General features: G+C 33.9%; 1 protein-coding gene across 1 annotated transcript; it reads left to right on the top strand.

Moving 5' to 3' along the window:
* The first annotated feature begins 16848 nt into the window (after positions 1-16848).
* Positions 16849-18331, top strand: LOC127714823 (E3 ubiquitin-protein ligase Midline-1-like). Its single transcript, XM_052220856.1, has one exon. The coding sequence runs from the start codon at positions 16859-16861 to the stop codon at positions 17738-17740; it is 882 nt and encodes a 293-aa protein (XP_052076816.1). The 5' UTR covers positions 16849-16858; the 3' UTR covers positions 17741-18331.
* The last annotated feature ends 7698 nt before the right edge of the window (positions 18332-26029 follow it).

Below are 26029 nucleotides of genomic sequence, written 5' to 3'. Positions count from 1 at the left end.
CTGCTCACGATTCACACCTCATTTTTTTTACACAGGAAGTTTACAAAGCAATGATAATTATCTGTTCACTGACGGATAGGAATGCGATTACGGACCTACCTGTCAGTTTCTAGCGACCCTTCATTAAATGAAGATTATTCGCCGGGCATCTACTATAAAATTTGATTTGTACTTTACAAAATAAATAAAAACACAGAAAATATAAATCAGAAACCAAATAATATATGTACATTTGAAAAATAACATTTAGATAAAACTATTATACATTTGATAACCATAAATTTCAGTAAAGTTAAGGGTAGAACATATGGATTAGAGCAGAATCTGGCATCATATTCTTAAAACCCTGTACTGACTGTACTGTATGAAACTATTTGTTGTGGTAAGTTGGTTCCAATTTATAACTGAACGCGGATAAAACGTATGTAACTGTCTTTATATGTGTGTCATGATGATGCCTATATGAGTGTGGATTGCTTTGTCTGGTTCTATTCTCTCGAATACTGAGGGGGGTTCATTCCTGTTTTATTTAAACGTTTTTTTGCCATTTTCTCTATTCTCTTTTTTTTTGTCCATTATCCTGTTTTCTTAACATTTCAACACCCAATTATTATAGATCTATATGTGCCTATTCTTCATTTCACGAGACAAAAATATTCAAAATTCTATATATAACCTGGGACTAATCAGAGACGGATTTAGGGAGGTGGGGGCAGGGGGCCGCCCCCTTTTGTGGGACCAAATTGGTTGATTATTTAGGGAATCACTGAAGCATGACTGGAGCGGCCCCCCTCTTATGCAGTCAGTGGGCCCCCCTTATGAAAATCTATGGATACGCCACTGCTAATGCATAACATTATATATTGGCCCCAGATAAACCATGCTCAAAACTGCCCAAAACATATCGGAAATAATGTGTCGACATAGAGGTTACACACTACATTATCTTTTTCTTCTCAAATAACAATGACATCTAAACTTTCAACCTTGCAAGTTACATTGTAGTCTCTGTTTTCTCGTAAAGCATGCAGTGGCGGATCCAAGGGGGGTGGGGTTCCGGTGGTTGGAACCCCCCTTTTTTTGACGATCAATGCGGCATTTGAATGGGGACATATAGTTGGAACCCCCCCCCCCCCAAACCTTCTTTATCCTGGGTTGGGACCCCCACCTTTTTTTAAAAATGGCTGGATCCGCCCCTGGCATGCAAACGTATTTATTTGATGAAAACATCCGTTTTAAAAAATAATATAGAATCGGATCGGTGACCACTTTTATTTGATGAATAGAAGGAAATGTAGGACGTATGAAAATGTCACAGCAACCCAGCGACAACACAAAAAGTCAAAATACCGGGTCTTCGATCAACTATTGACAAGTGTATCTACAATATACTGTACCAAGTTCCAAACCGTTCGAGTCTGAACAGTTTGAAATTACGAAATATTTTAACAATGAGTTAGCCTACCAAAAGCTACCACTAAAAATTCTTAAATGACTAGAAATAAGATATTAACAATAAATAACCAGTGACAAGGACCTTATCTTGGAACAGACACATGATCTTAAATGATTGATTTAATCTATATTACCCCCTCCCTTTTTAACGCCGATTAGTGGGGGTAAAAACAGGCACATAAAACTTAAGAAAGTTTTACAAAAAAATCAATATGGGAAAATTTTTACTTAAAAAGAACGGTGAATTAGATAACAAGTATAAGAACATTTAACCGTTTCATATTTTTCATCGGGACCTATAATTGTTTGCTTTTACAAATTGTGACTTGGATGGAGAGTTCTCTCATTGGCACTCATACCACATCTTCTTATATCTATTATCTACAATATACTGTACCAAGTTCTAAACCGTTCGAGTCTGAACAGTTTGAAATTGCGAAATATTTAAACATTGAGTTAGCTTACCATAAATTAACACTAAAAATTCCCCAAATGACTAAAAATAAGACAATAAATAACCAGTGACAAGGACCTTATCTTAGAACAGACACATGATCTTAAATGATTGATTTAAACTATTTTACACCCTCCCTTTTTAACCCCGATTAGTGGGGGAAAAACAGGCACATAAAACTTAAGAAAGTTTTACAAAAAAATCAATATGAGAAAAAGTTTACTTAAAAAGAACGGTGAATTAGATAACAAGTATAAGCACATTGAACTGTTTCATATTTTTCATCTGGACCTTATATAGCCGACTATACGGTATGGGTTTTTCTCAGTGTTGAAGGCCGTACGGTTGCCTATAATTGCTTACACCCACTTCATTTGGTAGATATAGTTGTCTCATTGGCAATCATACCACATCTCCTTTTTTCATAAGTAAGACAATAGAAAGGTTGTAAAATCAATAAACTATCAAATAATACTCACATTAAATGAAAGCAAAACTCCAGTAAAGCGAACTAAAAAGTACTTAACCTGGTTATACGAAGCCACGTAGTCCTGCACTATATGAGTCTGGGTAGGGTTTACAGAATAGAGAACAATGGACTACACATGTAAAGAATAGATAAAAATGTTCCAAAACTTGAAAGACTAGTACGAGAATAATGAGAAAAAAAAGATTAAAGGAAAATGGCATAAAAATTAAAGAATACAAAATTAAAGAACCCCATCCACACCATTAACTTTTATAGTTGCTGCTCCAAATCATCGAAGAAAAGCTTACGGTAGACATACATAATAAAACAAAAGCACGCCGCTGTCAACGTAACGTCAATGGTAGCGCTATTTAGCCGTAAAACGAAATTCTCTCGAAGTTTTTCACTTCCAACACAGTATATATATAAATTAAAAACAAGAAACAATCACGTGTTCTTGTGATTACTTAAAACTTATTACTTAGAAATTTAATTATATATCAACAATAAAAATATACAGCAAACTATAACATCGCCCATTTATTGTAACTTGCATATTGGCCTCGTTTAGTTTTTGATGACACGACACGCCACCATTGTATAATATTATGACGTTTGGTCACTGTTAGCAACGAAATAGTTCTTTGTGGGACCATAGCACAATCCTGAAGACACTGGTACAAAAAGATGCGATTTATATTCGTCTTAGCGTGTATTCTACTCCTGAACGAACATTCACTTTTCAGGTATATATATATGTATAAAATTGTTACTTTTTTCATCTTACAACCGATACTAGTGCAATGAGCGTCCAGAATAACCGACAATTTGTTGAAATAAGAAAAAAAATGGAATGTTGGATAAATGTTTTCAATTTTGTACTTTGAACTTGTTTCATTTAATATGGTTTACACAGTCAATTAAACTGCGTGGAATTAACTCCCCTTCCGTGCTTTTTTGCTAAACTTACTAACTCTTTTGACTACATCAAAGTTTAGAAAAACAAAAGATATGAGATAGAAGGACATGAAACAAAATCTCCACGAACCACTAGAAAATGACTAATATACTAGAGGAGAGCAGTTTTAATTGCTGTTCTTCATATTGACATTTGATCCAAGGTATAAGGATCGGTTAACAGGTCCACACCGTATAGTCGTACAAGACAGCCCAAGAGATCTCTAATATACGGTAATATTGAAGTCTTAGAGAACTGATCTTCACCAAGATCTGTTATCATTATAAATTAAAGTTTCAAAATAAAAAAAAAGAAAATCCCTTTGAATTTTTTTTTTTATATCTTTACAGGTCCAAATACCATTACAACAAATCATCTAACGCCGATATTGACAGCTTTGGACATGATGGATTATACTGGGTAATACTACAAAACGCTTGTATTGTATCGTTTTAAGTTTTTTTTTTTTTTTTTTTTTTTTTTTTTTTTTTTTTTTTTTGGGGGGGGGGGGGGGTATTCCAATCATCCTAAAAGGTACTTTCAGTTATAAAGAATTGCACAATTTTGTTTGTCGTCCGGTAAGTTATTTCTGACTCAATCATATAAATCAAAAAATAGAAAATAGAAGCTGTATTAGCGATATTATAAATAGGCGCTTGTTTGAATAAGTAATATAAGTAATAGTCCAGAACGGAGCATCGGCACATGGTCTTTGTTAACTATTATAATACATACATTTCAACCGATCAGTACGTTTGGTTCTAAACAACGTTACGCCGAATCATTTTTCATTTTATTCCTCTATTGATCATTTATTTTACACTAAGTCAAATTTTAAACCCAACTTGCCATGGAGGAAAAACACATGCAAAAACAAAATACACACAGTATATAAGATTTTTAAAAAGTTTGTTTGTTTTTTGATCCCATCCCATCAAAACCCAACCAACAATCGAAGGCAACGAAAAGAAAAACGCAGTTTTGGGCTTATGTGTCGACTCGCAGCGGTGCAAGAAAGATGAGTCAATCAACATTTTTTTCTACTTCCTATTACTTGGATTAATTTAGAAAATACCAAATACCTGTCCGATCCGAAACCGTTTGATTATACGAGTTCGTACTCCATATAGAGCAAAGCATAGCTTCCTGGTTATATATTCTATAGTGTAGCAAGCATCAGGTCGAAGCTTTTTTCTATCACCTGAAAGTGAAGAAACTTCATTTTTCCCCAAAAAATAACAATATCTTTACAGGAAAAAAGCAGTTTACGTATATGTGAGACAGCAACCAAACAACTCACTTAAATCGAAAAGATATCAAGAGGTCAAAGACATTTGATCTGCTTTCGAGGATACGATCCCACTAACATTTACAGGGGCGGATCCAGCCATTTATAAAAGGGGGGGTTCCTAACCCAGGATAAAGGGGGGTTCTAACTATATGTCCCCTTTCAAATGCATTGCTCGTCAAAAAAGGGGTGGGGTTCCAACCCTATTTCGTTATAACTGAAAGTACTTTAAGGATGATGGGAATACCCCCCCCCCCCCCCCCCCCCCCCCCGATCCGGCACTGACTTATCATGCACAAAGGCGCAGATGACAAACGAGAAAAACTCTAACTAGTGGCTATGTTTTTCTCTTTTTTAGGCAGTCATAAACTGTAAAAAAAACTTCTTACGTATAAAAGATGTGTGTATGTCAATGAGTTACAAACCTAACAACGTAATAAAACCTGAATAAAGACATTGACAAAAAGCGGCAAAAGATGATACCAAAAGGGACAATCAAAACTCAAAAGTCGTAAATAGACCGATAAAATGCTGAAAATAAGAAAAGACGAACAAAAGTCTACAAAATGCTACATAAAAGCTATAAATTGAGCAACACCAAGCTTACAAAAAAAAACGGATTGTCATATCATGCTCCACATGTGGCACTCTTCGTAATTATCATAGTAATGCATATTCGTTGATGTCACAATCGAGGAAAAGAGAACGACAGAATGACTACGACAATTGGAACATATCGGTGTTCATATGTGACAAAGATATTATATAACGGTCAACCAACTCATGATGTCAAAACAATATGCAAACTGCCATTAACCGCAATTTTTCAGGAAACAAAACTACAGACGGAAAGGTAGAAACAAGGAATTTTCCCGATGTTTCTTGTATTGGACATGCTCATTTACTTTAGGCGGGGTTAAACAAGTGGTCTTTCAATGAATTAAGACATCGCACATATACATGTATAGAAAAACGTGCTTTAAAAAACTAATACATTAAATTGTAACTCAAGTACACGTTTAATCGTCTTCTTCTTCTTCTTCTCCTTTTTGCATTCTTACAGTGTCATATATATATATATATTTTCTTTTTACTTTTAGGGTCATCTTAACCGTATAGATGTCATTTTATTTTTGCTGTTTCTTATTATTGCTTACATTGTATACAAAGCGCTTTAATTTATCAAGGGGGATAATTAAGAATCGTAAGTATAATCGAATTAGAAAATCCTGCAATAGTTGTATTAGGGTCTGGATTGGAGGGTCCTTAATTTCTATTTTCATTAAAATTTGAGTGCATTTTTCTTATCTTTGAAAATAACGCTTATTTTGTAAAATTCTCTTGAAAAGGAATTTGCTATTAACTTTTTCTGTTGTTATATGATTTCTTTTATCTCTACTTTATTCGTTTCTGTACTCTGTATTGAATTACATACTTAGTGTCTAATTCTTTTATTTTCCACAGTTATTCTTTATACTTTTAAGTCCCATTATTCTCTATCCTTTTTTCGGGGTTCATTATTCTCTATTCTGTAAACACCCTCGAGCTCCAGACCGTTGTATACGTGTATGACGTGATATTACTTATTACAATCTAATGACCATTGAGGAAGTTACTGGCCAAATAACGAAAGAGCAATAGGGATATAAATATTTTATAGAAATTAAGTTAGAGGTGGGTAGCAAACAACCGCGATAAAGAATCAAAAGATCAAAAAGTTATTTAGATGCTGCAACCAAATATCCAATCAGAAAGGACGTTAGAAACATGACAAATAAGTTCTAGGCCCGGGTTAGGTGTGTGACAACAGAACAAAAAACAACGGAAGGGCTCGAGATTATCAAAAACAGTCTTTAAAAAACGAGTCTGTCTATTATTATACTGAGGGCAAATAGAAATGCAGCACATCATTTTTTAGGTTTGGTCAATGTTTCCATGCATTCATCGAACATAAGCATATCTAACACTGGAGTAGTTTGGTCTTGCATCGACCTTTTCAATCCGTTATCTCGTGATAAGTCTTTGTGTCCATAGAAAATTTCGATGTTTTTCCAAAATGTGCAAAATGTGATCCCATTGTACCAGACATAAAATGTTAATTATGGAACAGCAACACTTTCTGAAAACCCGCGATAGAGGGTTTATTTTGGTTGAAAATTGCCATTCAGATGAGGAATTTAAATTTCAGGATCTAAAATTGATAAACCTTTGATGTATATATTTTAATCAGAAAAAAATTCTGAATGCATATCATAAAGAACTTACAACGATTGGTCAACCGCCATAGAAGATCTATTGGTTAAATTGTGTTAAAGGAAAATAAACTTATACGTCACATATATATGTGTTGCGTTTCTATAAGCAGTAAGTGTATTACTGTAGATATCGGCGTAAGTGTAATTACAAGTGATGCGTCTGATTATTTTGAAATCTCGTGAACATATTCCTGATCCTACTTTGGTCGTCTGATAGAAAAAAAACAGTGTCTTCGGATTTCACATTGTAAATTTTAGAAACTTTAGACGATTTAAAAGATCAAATTTTGTTTGACTGGTGATTGTTGCTTGCTAAACAATAAGTGGAAAATATTTCATGCATATGTAGAACAATAGGTAGGTTCTGAAACTTTGCATTGCCGCAGGCAACATACGGACACACAAGAGCCTTTTTATCAAAGGGGTTTTACTCTCCTCACACGAGTCATAGGACTGAACATTCCCATTTCGAAATGACGTGGCTGTTGATTTATACTTCTCCAAGCGAAACGGACTCCCCACATTAAATAGCAAGAGTTGTACCCCGAACGAGAGAAGTATTTTTATGCCATAAGTCAATTCTTGGGTTCGAGCAAAATAGGATTTACATTGGTCCTGAATTATTTTCTTAATAATTCGAAAACAGCAAATATATTTATATATATTTCAAAATTGTCTTCTGTTGGAAATACAAATTTTTTTTAAGAACCTCTGTAATAGGAACGACTAATATTTTTTTTTCAAATTTTCCCACATCAATCATATGGGCATTCAACCTGCGTGATACTAACTTTTACAAGCTTCGACCGTTGTCCCAAAAATGGTTTGTTCGAATTAAAGATATAACATTGTGTTGCAATAATAAAAGTAGTAACGAAAGTAATAAGTTTTAATACGAAAAAAAAATGTCATTTCAGATCTGTTTTGACGAATAGAAGAAAATTATATATACGATCATATATATTGGAGAGCTATGGACGAGACTATGGATATTTCATCTATTCTATATTTTATTTAGGGGGGGATTGAGCAGAAAATGAATGATAAGTTCCTTGTTTATCCATTTCGCAAAATCAAAAACCGAATTAACATCCATCCTGGAGAAAGCAACACAGATTCTGAACACACCATCGATTCGTGCAGCTAAATTAGAAAACAGTGCAACACTGGACCAGGTTGAACATGTTGATCGTCTTGGGAAGCTTGAATTAACACGAACGAATCTAATTGAAATGAACGAATATGTAAATCACATTTTTCCACCCAACTGCTTACTTTTGAAGAAAACTAGACCACAAATTTGTTTTAGGAATATTACGCTTAAGCACAATAAATCTATTTGTTTAGGTGATTTCAATGTTCATGGGGGTGCTTTTATATCCGATGACGTGGTTGTAGTTGGTGGAAATGAGGGAGATTCTGATGGATTGATAAAAGCGATCAATATATCAAACGAAAGAATAATTAATTTGTGAAAGCACTTTTACAACAACTGTTAAACTATTGACGTATGATTTTGAAAGTAAATCACTTTTTGTTTCTTGCTACGAGTCGATGTTGTTCCGTTGTTTAGACAATGAATTTACAAGCAAAGTTAGATTAAAAGATGGCGGCCTTAAATGTAACAATGGAGATATTTGCATTTTTGATGGCGTGTTATACATCATTGTTGAAAATGCAATACAAAGAATGATTTCACAAAGTTACAAGATGGAATGTTCGAAAAGTGTTTTGATTCCGATTCAACGTGTATCAGTCTCAACGGACTTCAGATTGATTCAAAGAAAAAACGCTTGCTTTACACATCCGAAGAGTGTGAAGTTGTATGCACATCTCTGAAAGGCAGAGAAAAATTCAGTTACAAAGATGAATGTCTCGAGCAAGCACAAAGCTTTGCCGTCCATTCCCATGGATTCATACTTGTAGCAAACACCGGTGAAGACTCGAATGGATCTATACATGTGATATCCGAAGATGGAAAAGAAAGACGAACTGTTTTGAATAATTGCTTGAAGAATGAACCCATTCGGGACATTTGTTTTGACAAGTTCAACGACCGTCTTGCTGTTTTTGAACCGAGTTACGTAGAAATATACGATGTTTGTATAGATGAAAAACCCATACGCAAGATAGCCCATTAGTGATTAAGTGAGTTATAAGAAGACAAATGCTTATTTTGTAAACAAATTGTAGTTGACATAAATCTTCACTTATACTTTTTGATTGCTTTTAGAAAATAAACATTTGTTGAACATGACAAAAATATTCTAAATCTTAAAAAAAGGAGCTTAACCCTGCCACATGTTCACATGTGCTTGTCCCAATTTAGGGATCTCGTCAGTGGTTGTTTTAGTTTGCTTGCTTTTTTTGTATGTATGAGTGTGTTTTATAATAAGTGTGACTGTGTGTTTTTGTTCGTTTCGTTATTTGGTTATACGGTGCAAAAAAGTATATAACAAAGGTACCGAGCTCCAAAGCAAATTCAAAAAGGGGAAGTCCATAAAAACTGACTAAATCAAACGCGTTAAATCAACGGAACAAGCGATAAACACCTGCCATATTTCTGACTTGATACAGACATTTTCCAAAGGAAATGGTATTGTTGAACCAATAGATATCTTTGATGTTGAAAACTATGTCTTTCAGTGTTTGTGTTATTTGGTTACTGTCTCGGTTCTGTGGTCCGCTTTACTGTTGTTCAAGCTTCCACCTCAAAGGGTTAAATGCTACATAAATACTATATAGACTTGTTCGACATATATATATGAGTTCGAATCCCGGCGAGGAAAGAACAAAAAATTTGCGAAAGCAAATTTCCAGATCTAACATTGTTGGGCTAATGTTTAGACGAATTATATATACAGATGTATTTTCAGCCTTGTATCACCATCACTGCAGGTGATCCGATGTATCAAATCTGTTATAGAGTCGTCACTGGTTCAGACGTACTTATAATATAATTATTTCTGTGACTGCATCTTACATTAATTTGTAGGATCCTTTACAATAGATAATTCAGCTGATCTGTAACAATTCCATCATCATACCTTATATATCATGTACTGGGTTACGACGCTAGATTAAAACTGACGAGGAAAGGTAACACCCGGCCACCGAAAGCTTTATTAATTGAAGCCTAGGTGGTCGAGTGGTCTAGCGCGTCGGGCATAGTGCAAGGCGATTTGGTGCCACGATATCTCAGTAGCATGAGTTCGAATGCCGGCGAGGGAAGAACAAAAAAATTGCGAATGCAAATTTACGGATCTAACATTGTTGGGCTGACGTTTAGACTTGTTTATATATATATAAACAAGTCTAAATTGAAAACAACGTTCAAACCTATGATTGCGTTGGATAAAACCGCAATTTTTATACGTGTGCATGCAACACAAATTACTAAATACAGCACAAACAACATTTTCCAAAAGACCCAAAAAAGTGAAAAAGTATATTTTAACAAAACGCATTTGACTAGCAGGTCGAACAACGGATATTCTTAAACCCTGCTGACTGCCATTGGCGATTGCCAAATAAACGGATCACAAGATGTAACAAAATGGATCTTGACTAATAATTTAATATCAAACAGAAAACAATAAACTTGCGAAAAATGATGGTATACCGCAAACAAAAGGTGCAAAAATTAGTACACCATATCCGGATTTCGACAATTAATGTCTCTTCAGTGATGTTAGGAATCGAAACGATATTTGGAAGGCCATATAATTTACCTCAATTTAGGATAGACTCTTGAATTTTGAAGAGTCGAAATAGGATGAACGGATCATATAAACCCGAAGGCAAATATAATACAAGCCCAAACGAAAAAATATAAACAAGTCTAAATTGAAAACAATGTTCAAACCTATGATTGCGTTGGATAAAAACCGCAATTTTTATACGTGTGCATGCAAAACAAATTTCTTGGTAGAGGGGTCTAAAAACAGCACAAACAACATTTTCCAAAAGACCCAAAAAGTGAAAAAGTATATTTTAACAAAACGCATTTGACTAGCAGGTCGAACAACGGATATTCTTAAACCCTGCTGACTGCCATTGGTGATTGCCAAATAAACGGATCACAAGATGTAACAAAATGGATCTTAACTATTAATTTAATACCAAACAGAAAACAATAAACTTGCGGAAAAGATGGTATACCGCAAACAAAAGGTGCAAAAATTAGTACACCATATCCGGATTTCGACAATTAATGTCTCTTCAGTGATGTTAGGAATCGAAACGGCATCTGGAAGGCCATATAATTTACCTCAATTTAGGATAGACTCTAAAATTTTGAAGAGTCGAAATAGGATGAACGGATCATATAAACCCGAAGGCAAATATAATACAAGCCCAAACAAAAAAATATAAACAAGTCTAAATTGAAAACAACGTTCAAACCTATGATTGCGTTGGATAAAAACCGCAATTTTTATACGTGTGCATGCAAAACAAATTTCTTGGTAGAGGGGTCTAAATACAGCACAAACAACATTTTCCAAAAGACCAAAAAAAGTGAAAAGGTATATTTTAACAAAACGCATTTGACTAGCAGGTCGAACAACGGATGTTCTTAAACCCTGCTGACTGCCACAAGATGTATATATATATATATGTTATTTCATGGTAAAATGGTAAAGTAAAATAAATTAGTTTGTTTTAAACATGGCTTAAAACATATCATAATATATCAATTATGCATGTGGTGACCCCAATAATCTTATGATCGTTGTGACCCCATTCATTTTAAAGTCGTTGTGACCAATATACTTTCAATAAATGAATACTGTTATACTTTACGTAGACATTCTATTAGATTAGGAGAAACTAAAAATGTAACAGTATAATTTGTTGACATTGACTTCTACGAAATCATTCGGTTCAAAGTGGACTTGTTTTAACTTAGCTTGCTGAATTCCTACGACGAACAACAACAATCAATAAACATTGCCATCATTGCATTACTTACAGGACCCTCTTAAACTGCAGTAAGATGTGAACCATTACTCCTTGTAGAAGACTTCACTTTGAGGTAGAAATAGAAGTAGAAACGTTGTTCCTTTGCTTTATCAAGATCAGGAGACTGTAACAAGAAGCTCTCTTAACACTTAAGATCATCTTAAGACTGTCTTAGTGACTAAGAGTGTAACAAGAAGCAATCTTATATCAATCTTAGAATAATTGGCAGCCCTTAAGACTTTCGAATTTCTTATGGATTTAAGGGAATTCTTTGCCTTCCCTTATCATAAACTTATCAATTCGGGTAACTCGAAAAGATCTTCATTTTCTTGTCCTTTAGTAAGAACTCTTTGCATCAACATAAGCATTTACGAGCGTAACACGATTCTTACTTAACTCCTTTTAATGTAAGTGTGTTTCTACTCACCGCTAAACTACTCTTTGAATGAAAATAGCGCTTGTTTTAAATATGATGAATAATGAACAGGTGAAGAAATCAAAATCGCTTTACTGGCATGAACATAAGGATTTTGTGTTATTAAAATTTACAGTTACAAATTTTTGGAAATTATTTTAAATTAAGGAATATATCTCCCTCATGCCAAGCTCTGATTCTTTGCCCGATTTTGGTTATACTCTTTTGTTATTTTTGGTTTATAAGCTCTTCATATTTTTAATAAACTTTGGATTTTCAAATATTTTGGCCTCGATCATCACTGAAGAGAAATTTATTGTCCAAATGCGCATCTGGTGCAGAAAAATTGATACCTTTAATGTTATCACAAGACGTTTATTCCATGACCACTTAAATCCTCTTGATTTTGTGACGGATGGACAAATTATAAAAAAAACAACAAATTATCAAGAAACATCGGTTAGACAGAGCGAGCATATATGACTTATGGTTATATCCTTTATAATACCGAGCCCCCTTTTTTCCTGATACTCCCCAAAAGAGACCCATTTAGACACTAAAATATTAAAGAAATGTTTAATGTATACTTCTAACAACTGTCTTATATATACTGATTCTCAAATTTCCCCTAAAATTATAAAATAGTATCTCATTAATTCTGATCCTCAAATTTCCACCAAAACTAACAAAACTACTACATGTAACTATATATCGATCTATCAGTACAGTTTATTCCGTTCATGAAAAAGATGAACTGCATTTTAACGGAATAAACGGTATGAATATTCCGATATTTCTTATTTAAATATTTCAATTTAAATAAAATACTGTCTTATATCTACTGATCCTCAAATCTGCTGGAGGCCGTATGGAGACATATAGTTGTTAAATTCACGTCAAGTCGTCTCTGGTAGAGAACTGTCCCATTGGCAATCATACCACATCTTTTTATTTCTCAATGATCCTCAAATTTCCCCCAAAAACTATAAAACATCGTCGTATGGGGTTTCGAAAATGAATGAAATCTTTCTTTTATTCATAGATAGATAACCAGTGAAAATGCAAATTTCTCCGTTGGTGGGGGACGAGTATATTTCTTTATGTTGAATATTCGGTTTTCGTGATCTTTTTCACTGAGTCATCATATTCTTTTTTCTCTAAAATTTCCCACGTTGTTAACTTTATCAGGATCATCCTTATAATCAATCTTGTTTGACTATGTGTGTCTACAAGACTCGTCTCATGTTAGCTATGGTTGTATTCTTGTCATGGTGGTTTTACAAGCAATTCCTTCAATGATTGTTTTTCTGGTCCAATAATTCCAACTGCATGGTAAGTACATTTGCACCGCATCCTTATTTCCGTCTATTTCTTATCCCGATTCCATATCACTTATTTCAGTTTCATTTGTTGATTGTACCTTTCGTCCAATGAATATTGCAATGTAATTGAATTTGATATCCACAGACGTTGAAAAATTACCAAGTGCAGGATGACCCATACCTTTTATAAATTGTCACATGTATACTTAGTTGCAATAAAAACGCAACACTTGAGGGTAGATTACATAATATGATAAAAATTAGGAGCAACACATCTTCAGAAGTAGCTTAATCGTGGTACGATTTTGCAGATTTCTTAGAAAAAAACAGAGAAGATACCAATGGTGCTATCAAAAAGTCCAATAAACAGGCAACACATGGCCAAACAGGAAATAAGAAAAAATAGACAAAAACGACAAAAATAACAAAACATGTTCACATAAACTAAAGTTTGTGCATCAAGAATCCGCACAAAAAACCGGGGTGAAGTCAGATACTTAGGAAAAGTAAGCAGTTCCTGCTCCTTAAGTGGCACCTGTCGTGTTCATTCTAAGTAAAAGTCGCATTCGGCATAGTCGACGAAAAAAGGACAGAACTGATGTTACGTCAAGTTGATCATAATGTTTTCATCTGTGACCCAGATAATTTAGATTTGTCAAACAAATCATGAGATTGGGTCCGTAAGGAATTACTTTGATACTCTTTATGAAAGCAGAGCTTGAATGTTGCTACACAGAAATGGAAAGTTCACAATGGGGAAAATTGAAATTATTGCTTGTGTCGAATAAAGTAAGTTTTCATCCATTGTTGATTTGCATGTGTAGGTCGAGATACAAAACATACTTCATTTTATTTATTGCATCATTTATTTTAAAGTAAAGGTTGATAGATGCACTCATCATAGTAACCACATTTGCATCATTCAGTAAAAGGATAATGTCTATCTGAAGTAAAAGGTAGATGTCAGCTTCCTGACATATGTAAAGGTCTTGTATGAAATCTGCACCATAAGAATAAACGAACAGCTCGACCAGCAAAGTATGATTTGTCCTGAAACAAGATATTTGTAACCATGTTAGCCATTCTTTTTTTATGAAACAAACTTTGACTAATTCTTTCAATTTGTCTGTAACTTTACAATAAGGATTACTAATATAAAGAGTTGGAGTCAAATGTTGTTTTGTATATTATTGCACGAGGAGAGAGACTTACTTTGTATTAAGGGCTACTATAACATTGCAGTGTTTTAAATTTCCACGCCAATTCACTCGCATACGAAAAAAAGTCTCAACGAATCTCTACATAAAGTTTGGCGACTTTAAAGGTTACGGTTGATTTGGATTTGAAACAGTTTTGATTTGAGCGCCACTGATGAGTCTTATGTAGACGACACGTGCTTCTGGTGTACCAAGTTATAAGCCTGATATCTTTGGTGAGTTTTTTTCATATCTTTTGTAATTGTTTTTGCAACGAATAGGTATAGACAGAAAACAAACTGTAACGATGCTCAGCAATTACTATTCTCGATATATCTCGATCTATTAGATGCCATTAAATGATGATTTCTGACCAAGATTTGACTACGTCAATAACATGAATAAATAATGTGCTCCTGGCAGGGCAGAATACTATCATTGCCCGAATGACCCCCTTCCCGTTTGTAGGGCAGTTATTACAAACCCGGAAAGCTGTATATTTGAAAAATAAAATATATCGTTTTGGAACAATGGTTTGATTTAAAACAGTTGTAAAACCTTGATTTTCTGGGTTTTTTTTTTTAAATTAGAACATAACTAACTATATATTGCTATCCATGTATATGTACAGTTTTTTTTCCAAAATTTATGAAAAGCTGTTTGAAATACAATTTTGTGATTATTTTGAAAATATATTTCATCCTTATCTATGTGTTTTTAGACGTGGTCATGGGTGTCAGACCACACTGTTAAGACTGCAAGAAGATTGGCGTGCAGCATTAGATAATAACCAGTATATAGCTACGGTTTTAATGGACCTTTCAAAGGCTTTAAATTGCCTACAACATGAAATTCTGCATGATAAATTATCAGCATATGGCGTCTCTTCTCATTCGATTTCACTTCTTCAATCTTATTTGTCAAACAGGAACCATTTTCTGACACCATTGACATTTATCTATCATTCAAGAGGTCTTTGAAGGCTATATCATTCTTCAGCTATCTAAAACTCAATTGTATTGCACATTAACTTTCATATTTGAACAGTCATCGGGGCCAAAATAAGAAACCAAACTCCTAACTGTGTATTGCTACCTGTTATACATTTTTCATGTCGGGGCCTTTTAAAGCCGACTATACGGTATGTGTTTTGCTCATTGATGAATACTGTATGGTTGCCTATAATTGCCTACATCCACTTCATTTGAACTCTGGTGGGTACTTGCCTCATTGGCAATCATACCACATCTCCTTATTTTTATATTGTACTCAATAATAATAGCTTTTCTAAAAAGCTTGTATTCCAGAGGTAATAGCATTTAGAACATAAAATTTTGAAATGCATAAAAATATATTCTATAGGATATGTATTTCAAATATAGTTGGCGTCCATTGCATTGCTGTACAGCTATATTGTATCTTTGTAAAGCCGACTATACGGTATGGGTTTTTCTCATTGATGAATACTGTACGGCTGCCTATAATTGCCTACATCCACTTCATTTGAACTCTGGTGGATAGTTGTCTCATTGGCAATCATAACGCATCTCCTTATTTTCATATTGTACTCAATAATAATAGCTTTTCTAAAAAGCTTGTATTCCAGAGGTAATAGCATTTAGAACATAAATTTTGAAATGCATAAAAAATATATTCTATAGCATATGTATTTCAAATATAGTTGGCGTCCATTGCATTGCTGTACGGCTATATTGTATCTTTGTAATTGCAAAGTTAGCAGTTTCTATAATGAGCTTCCCTTCTAATGCTGAGTATATATATGAAACTGTTTTTGACATGTATTGCACAGTATAGAATACACGTTTTGAGTCTTAAAATTATCCATTTTGGGGAAGTGAATTTTTTCCAAGGCTAGTAATTTCTAAATACTAGTAACATCTTCTACCAAAACACACTCTAAACACATTTTGTCTAAACAAAGTCCTAAATATATAATGAGAACTTTAAAAATCAATAGACAAGCTTCTTTGAAAGTTGATATTTTTAAATACATATAAAGATTGTCGATTATATCAAGGGAAATAATTAACGGTATTATCAAAAGGAAGTGAAATACCTGTACAATGGCAACGGTAGGGCAGAATTATGAACAGGATGCATTCACGTGTCCTATTTGTCTAGAGACACTCAAGTCACCGAAAAGTTTGCCATGTTTACATACCTTTTGTGAAACATGCATTGGTGAGTTTATTGTATCAACTGAACAACGCGCAGACCAAAACCTTTCCAACTACCCTTGTCCTGTATGTAGGAAAGTTGTTACACCCACCAACCCAGAAGACGAAACATCACAATGGGCAGCATCGCTTCCGCATAATTTAACAATTTCATCATTAATATTAATGCAAAATGCAAAGAGTGTCGAACAGGAATGCCATATTTGTAAAAGGCAACACAAAATTTCCAAGGCTACACACTGGTGTCGAGATTGCATCGAAGCCCTTTGTAAAGAATGCTTGCACCTTCACGGTCTTATGAAACTTTTTGCTGACCATAAAATTGTCCAAGTTAAAGAAATAGATACGTCTGCCTCCGAACAGGAGCCCGACTTATGCATGATATCGGATTCGTGTCCAGTTCATAGCTCGAAAAGTGTGGTAGCGTTCTGTTTTGACCACCATGAGCTTTGTTGCGTGCTTTGTGTTACTGTTCAACACAGAAGGTGTGAAAATGTTCAAGTTATTAAAGAAATGAAATATCTGAAATCGAATAAAATAAACGCACTCGTGTTTGAAGTAAATGATATTAAGTCGAATATAGGAAATATAATGAAAGACAAGGGTGTAAAACAAGTAAAACTTGAAGCTGGATTTACAGAAATTGAAGTAAGAGCGAACCAACTCATTTCATCCATTAAAGGTAACTTAGACTACATTTTAGCCTTGTTTATCAAGGAACTAACATTACACGAGAGGAACAAAAACGCGAGTTTGAAAAAAAACTAAAAACGTTAGAAAAACTGAAGAATCATTTTGATCAGCTACAAAGCGTGACAAAAAGTGTTCAAAAGACGGGTTCTCTGTCCCAAATGTTTATCCATTTCGAAAAATCAAAAACCGAAGTAAAATTCATCCTGACCAAAGCAACACAGATTCTGAATACACCATCGGTTCGTGATGCTAAATTAGAATGTAATGCATTACTGGACCAGGTTGAAAATGTTGATCGTCTTGGAAAGCTAATATTAACACGTACGAATCCTTCTGAAATGAAAGAATATGTAAAACAAATTTTTCCGCACAACTGTTCTCTTTTGAAGGAAACTAAACCAGAACTTTGTTATGGGAATATTACGCTTAAACACAGTAAAACTATTTGTTTAGGTGATTTCAATGTTCACGGGGGTGCTTTTATATCCGATGACGTGGTTGTAATTGGAGGAAATGAGGGCGGTTCTGGTGGATTGATAAAAGCGATAAATATATCAAACGAAAAAAATGATTTGTGAAAGCACTTTTAAAACAACTGTTAAACGATTAGCGTATGATTTTGAAAGTAAATCTCTTTTTGTTTCTTGCTATGAGTCGATGTTGTTCCATTGTCATGATTGTTTGAACAACGAATTTACAAGCAAAATTAGATTAAAAGATTGCGGCCTTGAATGTAACAATGGAGATATTTGCACTTTTGATGGCGTGTTATACGTTATTGTTGACAATGCAATACAAAGAATGGATTTCACAAAGTTACAAGATGGAATGTTCGAAAAGTGTTTTGACTCCGATACAACGTGTTTTAGTCTCAACGGACTTGAGATTGATTCAAAGAAAAAACATTTGCTCTACACATCCGAAGATTGTGAAGCTGTATGTACATCTTTGAAAGGCAGAGAAATATTTAGATACAAAGATGAATGCCTCAAGCAAGCACAAAGCTTAGCCGTCCATTCCCATGGATTCATACTTGTAGCAAACACCGGAGAAGGCTCGAACGGATCTATACATGTGATATCCGAAGATGGAAAAGAAGGACGGACTGTTTTGCATAATTGCTTGAATAATGAACCCATTCGAGATATTTGTTTTGACAAGATCAACGAACGTCTCGCTGTTTTTGAACCGAGTTACGTTGAAATATACGATGTCTGTGTGGAAAAAAAACTCAAACGCAAGAAAGCCCGTTAGTAAATGAGTGAGTTATGAGAAGACAAATGCTCATTTTGTAAACAAATTGTAGTTTACATAAATCTTTACTTATAATTTTTGTTTGATTTTAGAAAATACACAAGTGTTAAACATGACAAAAAGTAATTGTAATATTCCAATTATTAAAAAGGAGTTTAACTCTTCCACATATTCACTTGTGCTTGTCAAAATACAGGAACCTCATCAGCGGTTGTCTTAGTTTTTTGCTTTTTGCCTCGCCTGCGACGAAAGATGCAGTTTGCGAGACAGTGGGATTACTATTCGGCGGTGGCGGCAGTTCAAACTATTTTATAAAGCTTTATATTTCAGAAGGTAGAAGACAAGGGTTCTGCATACCTTGTATGCAGATACCTTATGTTACGAAGTTTCCGTCTGTCATTGTCATGGTTCAGCGACTGCTTGAAAAAAATATAGTTTTTATGTGAATTTCTCACTTATTATGAGTAATAGGATAAACGTGTTTGGTAAATGGGTTCATTGTAACGTCTACATGTCCGTCAGACAGATTTCACCTGACTTCGACATAATTTCATTTATCTTACCTCCTATACATTTCTAGGAATATGATTGGTTAAAAGCGTCCGCGTTGAGACCGTGTATATTCCATATTAGGTTAGTAGGGAGGCGGGGCTTATTTCAATACACGGTTAGTAGTGGTGTTACGTCCCTTTATAAAAACAAAGCAGTACCGAGAAAAAAATCTTAAAGGTTTCAACAGACAAAGAAATTGACGATGAAGATTGAAATAAATTCATAAAACACATTTAAAGCTATATATATCAAGTTGTTATTGTTGGTATCTGTTTTTGTATGATCAATGGAAGTAGTTTCTTAATGCTAACGGTACTGAAGAATTGCTCATTTTGATGGGTCACTAGACAATGTCTAAATATCACACGTCAAGATAGTCGGTAAGATAAATTCGTTACATAGTGTGCTAGTGACGTAATACGGTATATATGGGGTCAGAAATTCCATATGGGGATTCGGGCTTCGCTCTCATCCCATATGGAATTTACTGACCCCATATATACCGTATTAGGTCACTAGCACACTATGTAACTAATAGTATTAAGTGATCAAGGTTAAAGTTACATGATAAGGTCTGTTTCTCAGAAACTATACGCAGTAGGTCTATAGATGGTGTGTATGAAATGATTGTAAAGGGTACATGTCAGTCTGACAGGTTTTATCTGACCTGACCTCGTTTTAATGGTTCATTGGTCAATGTTAAGTTTTTGTTTATGGTCTGTGTTTTTCAAATACAACAAGCAGTAGCTCGACTATATTTGGTGTATGGATAAACTCATCATAGATACCAGGATTGAAATTTTATATTTACGCCAGACGCGCGTTTCGTCTACAAAAGACTCATCAGTGACGCTCGAATCAAAAAATGTCAAAAAGGCCAAATAAAGTACGAAGTTGAAGAGCATTATTGTAAGGTGTACATGTCATTCTGGCAGGCATCATCCAACCTTGACCTCATGTTCATGGTTTGTTGTTCAATGATTTTGTTTTTGTTTTTTTGGTCTGTTTTTCAAATACTATAAGGTGTACATGTCAGATTGACAGGTAGGTCAATTATATTCATTACATGGAATGATTGTAAGGTGTACATGTTAGTCTGACAGGTATAATCTGACCTTGACCTCAATTTCATGGTTCATTGGTTATTGTAAATGTTAAGTTTTTTTGTGTTTTGGTATGTTTTTTAACTACCATAAGCAATACGTCAACTATATATGGTGTATGAAATAATTGTAAGGTGTACATGTCTGTGTGATAGGATTTATCTGACTTTGTTTCATTGCACTGCATTTTTGCGCCTTATCGAAGTCGGGAACCTCTGGTCTGTATTTTTTTGGTTCATTTATATGTTTTGAAGTTTAGTGTGACGCCAATTTTCTCTGAACTAGTATACTTTTTTGTTTCGGGCCAGCTGAAGTCCGCATCCGGGAGCAGGATTTTCTCACTGTGATGAATACGCATTGATCGCCTTGGGCTGTTTTCTGCTCTTTGGTCGGGTTGTTGTCTCTTTGACACATCACCCGTTTCCATTCTCAATCTTATATTTGAAAATGTGATACTTGTAGTAAAACTTTTATCTTTAACACTTTCAACATAAAATTAATGATTAGTAAAACAGACGAGACATTTCGTCGTGTGCATTCTTGTTTATATGTATGATTGTGTTTTCTGTTGAGTGTGTGTGTTTTTGTTCTAATCGATATTTTGGTAACATGGTGCAATACATGTTTTTGATACACTCTTAGTCTGAAATGTCTTTTTTTAGAAACCGAAAGTTCACATTTAAATATGTCTTTCAGTTTTTGTGTTTGCTGTCTCAAATTGCCGTATAACCAAAATTTACTTTTTCACCTCCAAATATTAAATGCAACATAAAACGCTGATAATATACTGCGTGGCAACATGGAAAAGTTAAACATGACCCTAGCATATCCTGCTATATCAATTATGCATGGTGCGACCCCATTTATCTTATATCTTAAAAATGGAGCTGAATACTGGTCTCAGACTGCTTCAAATAGAAGTTCTACTACACTAGAAGAAACTACAAATGTAAACATTCACTAACAAAATAACCTGTTGACATTCTGCGAAATAATTCGGTTAAAAGGGAACTTGCTTAAACTTAGCTTGCTTATAACCCAATTGATTTAAACTTACAACAAAAATAAACAAACATTGCCATTATTTTATAATAACAAAACCGTTTCAAACTACAGTAAGATGTGAGCCTTTATTTCTTGTAGAAGACTTCACTGTCACTCCGAGGTGAGGAATAAGAAAAGAACCTTGTTCTTTTGTTTATCAAGATCAGTTTATATGAAGTGCAAATCCAGTTGTATACGAGTATGTCTATTGTAGAATAAAGGATGATGGGAAAAACTGCGTTTGTTTACTTTTTGAAAATACAAAATAATAAATTTGAATGTATGTTTAAACAGAATTTCATTAGAATAAAACTTTTTAATGTATGATAACAGGATTTAAGTCCCAAAAAGTGTTATTTAAGCAGCAGAATCCATAATATTGATTACTGAATGCGATTCATTTTAACTATAGATGCGATGAATTATCACTGTAAGTGCAATCATTTCTGATGTGGAATTTTTGGAAGTGCGATGAATTTTCATTGTCGTTTTATATGATTAATCGACATACAACAACTGAAAATAGTTTTTAAATGACTTTAATATTGATGATATTTACAATTTGAAATGCAAGCTTATCTTAGATGCTTAATTGAATATACACGGGTATAACCACGTTCATATCATGAATATTCAAATATTATTGGTGAGTTTGCTATTAGCTTGTCATGGATCCGAAAATTTACTGGAGCAGAACAACCATGAATATAACGAATTTTCTTTGAAAAGTTTTATAACTCGCTTAAAAAGATAGAACATTTGTCACGCCGTGTCATACATTATTTCTACCGTATTGATAGGTTTTTGCACAACGAACAGTACAAGAATGTACAACGAACGGTACTAAAGAAAACTACAAACAGAATGAATCGTACAGTGTCAAAATTCTGAGGTCAGTTTTTCAAGTAAATGTCTTCAAATAAAATTAAAACAACGGGTTTCTCATTCGTATTATGTATTTTAACAACAACAAAGCACAAAATACACAGTCGCATTTAGTGAAAGAGCCAACCAACTATGCTCTATTTGTAGTTTAATCAAGTTTGAGTTACACACAGTTGTTGTTTCGCGATGTTTACAAGTAATTCACAGACCTGTCTATTTAAAATAGTCATATGGTGTTCATGTAATATAAATGATATACAATGCTGCCAGGAGCAGTAAACTTTGTTTTCATAAACATTGAATACTTAACTGAACAGTTAGTCTATTAGTCTTTGGTGTAAATATAAGAACAGTATATCTACCAACATTGCTTCGCGATGTATCGATTAACGTCGGAATCAACTGTACGGCGGTTATACCCCGTGGTATAAAACCATTTAAACATGTAACAATAAACTGTTTTCAATATTTCTGTGTATTCGCACAATTGTGTATTGGCTTATTTGTAACACCGACTTATAAGAAATTCAAGCATATTTAAGGTGACTCGACTGTTGCTCGAACTTTCTTTACTGTATAAGATTTATACACAATGACATGATAAATATCAATTATCCAGTCATCCAAGCGTCAATTGTTTGTGCAAGAAGAAAACGTTTCCACTCATTCAATCGTGAAATGAAGATCGTATTGTGAATGCTCTTTGTTATCTCAAATGCGTCCATTAGAGCTATTTTCCTAACGCTTGTAGTTTAAAGGTCTGGTTGGCCATGTTGGCTTGCTTGCTTTGTTTGTATAAACGTTTGCTCAATCTTAATTACAATGCTTGGGCAACATTTACACAATATATCAAGGCCAACCATACCTTTTAACTACAAGCATTAGGAAATTAGCTCTAATGACGTTTAATATATTAGTATGCGATGTAGATTTAGACCGAAACAGAAACTTTGCTTTTCCGGTGACGTGGATTGGCTTAACTGTCCAAGATATATGTATAAATTTAATGATGACGTGTCATAGGAAAAAAATTAATTTTATCCTACATATAGATCAGGACAAATTATTTGAGAAAATAGAATTGACTATATTAGCAATAAATACCATGTTTAAGGAACTTATTGATATATTACCTCAGACTTTCACTCACTAAGTATTCATATATAATCAATCCTTCTGACTTCATAAATTTTGTTAGAGAGTCGGCTGAATTAAGACTTTATATAATGAAAATTAATTAATTAACTGTGAAAATGCATCGCATATACAATAGAAATGAATCGCCCTACAGTGAAAATGAAAGTCTAGTATCATTATTCGACAGTAAACATGAATCGCATAACGAAAACAGCATAGTGGAATTTGATTCAATATCAAAAAAGCTGAATAACAAAACCCGTTTCAAGTTAAACAACATTAATAACTATGTTAAAAGGTACATTTTTCTGCAAATGAAACTTAACTGCTACTTTTAAATCTCTTGCACGCTCTGTTCGTGAACTATTCTTAATACTTATATATTTGTGTATCAATTTTGCACCTGGATGGCTGTAGACGCGATGAAAACCCGTTCGCATCTCATACCTATATCATGAATTTTTAAAAACAGTACACATTATATATAATTTCTTAATTTATTCAAAAATCTTGAATTTGTCTGTTTATTTATCATTCTACATCAGAAATTCAACACGGATACAGTAAAAATGACATGTTAGGATTCGCACATTACATACACTGAAGATCATATTGGAATTTTGTGTCATGGTATTTATACATCATACATTTTCTTCTCAAACAACAAGTATGATCAATGAGTAATAATTACTGATTAATTTTCAATTACAGCACTACGATCCAAGAGTAATGACAGATTAATTTTCGGGACAGCACCTTGATCCAAGAGTAATTACAGATTAATTTTCAATTACTGCACTATGAGTTAAGAAAAATTACTACAAATTTTTTGGAAGAAATATATGTTGGTCTATCTGCTTTATTTTGTATAATCTCATTTGTCATATAGATTTTTTGCAAAGGTAAAGCGTACGTCTGGGAATCGACACTATTGATACGTAAAACAATCATCTAGTAACTAACTTCACAAATAAAGCCCAAACATATCCATAGTTGTATGGTCAAGTGAAGAGGTGATCTAATAACGAAATATTATACTGGATTACACTTGGCCTTAATTATGACTTCTTCCAGTTTTTTTTAAACATTACTGTGAAAATTAAATAATAATAAAGAAGACAATGGTACTATATTCTGTCTAAGTTATTTCTGTTTGATAAAATATTATATCATGGACTGATTCATTGTTGCTCTGAGTAGCATCTTTATCTACCTTTTTTTTTGATGATTTTCATAAATGTCAGTGTATTCACATCATCTAGTGTGATAAAAAATCCTTTTAGTAAGAGTATTTCATGGACATAAGGAACCAATATTAACTTCAGACTACCGGCTAGATACACATTGTATTACTTAGACTCATACGAACCCATACCGGCCTTGAGCCAAAAGACCCGTAGGTGAGCATCATTCTGTTAAAATAGTTATAAAACACAGAAAAAACATTAATACCTATGGGATACCTATGAAATTTGGAGTGCCACGGGAAAATGAGGGTATATTGGATAAGGACAGAAATTGAGCCTTGCAACAGGCCACCTACGGACCCCTCCAAGAGTTGTTGCAAGGGTTCTTAACGTGCAAAGAACGTGGCACTCTCTTTACACGAGGCATCGGATTTAACGTCCCCATTCTGACCGGACGTCACTACGAACTTGTACATCCCGCATAGCCAAACGGACGCCCCACTTTACCGAGGGTTTTACCCCCGGTCGGAGGAAGACCAATGGTGACCATATTTCTATTCCCCAGTCACCCTTGGGGGGAATATCATAAGAGAAAAACCATAACAATTTTCATAGCTACTTGATACTAAAAGTACCATAAACAAAGGCTAGTAATTTAATTTTTATTTATTATTCTTTAATCGAAAAAAAATCGCATTGCTTAAGGATGTAGTTAGGTGAGGTTTTGGAATTTGTGTCAGATATTCGGACTCTTTTTTTTTAACATACTATAAAAGGTAAAATATTTTACCCCATAACACCCATTTATCTTTTCATATAAGACTTAATAGCTCATAAAAGGTCATTTGCCAAAATTTAAGCAGATTCTTAATTTTTTTTCTTTTGATTTGAGACCCAAATAATACCAATGCAAATATAAGGTAAAAGTCCGAGTCAGCATTTTCCCGCTATATTTTAAAAATCAAATATCTCGAAAAGGAGCTCCATGACCTATCAATATTTTTAGCTTATTTTGTTCCTTAACTAATGCTCTTCCGACTTATAGTATCAATTTTGAATTCTTGATTTTTTTAATTTCACCTTAGTACATCCTTAAGTTATTTTGACTTTGTTTGTCTATATATATATATATACGATGAAATCTCGTGACATGTTACCTATAATCATATTCTTGTCACGATAGTTTTACATCAATTCCGTCA

This window comes from Mytilus californianus, unplaced genomic scaffold, assembly GCF_021869535.1.
Source record: "Mytilus californianus isolate M0D057914Y unplaced genomic scaffold, xbMytCali1.0.p SCAF_9, whole genome shotgun sequence".
NCBI classification, from domain to species: Eukaryota; Metazoa; Mollusca; class Bivalvia; order Mytilida; family Mytilidae; genus Mytilus; species Mytilus californianus.
Note: the sequence above shows the minus strand (reverse complement) of the source record. Positions and strands in the feature narration are given on the sequence as shown.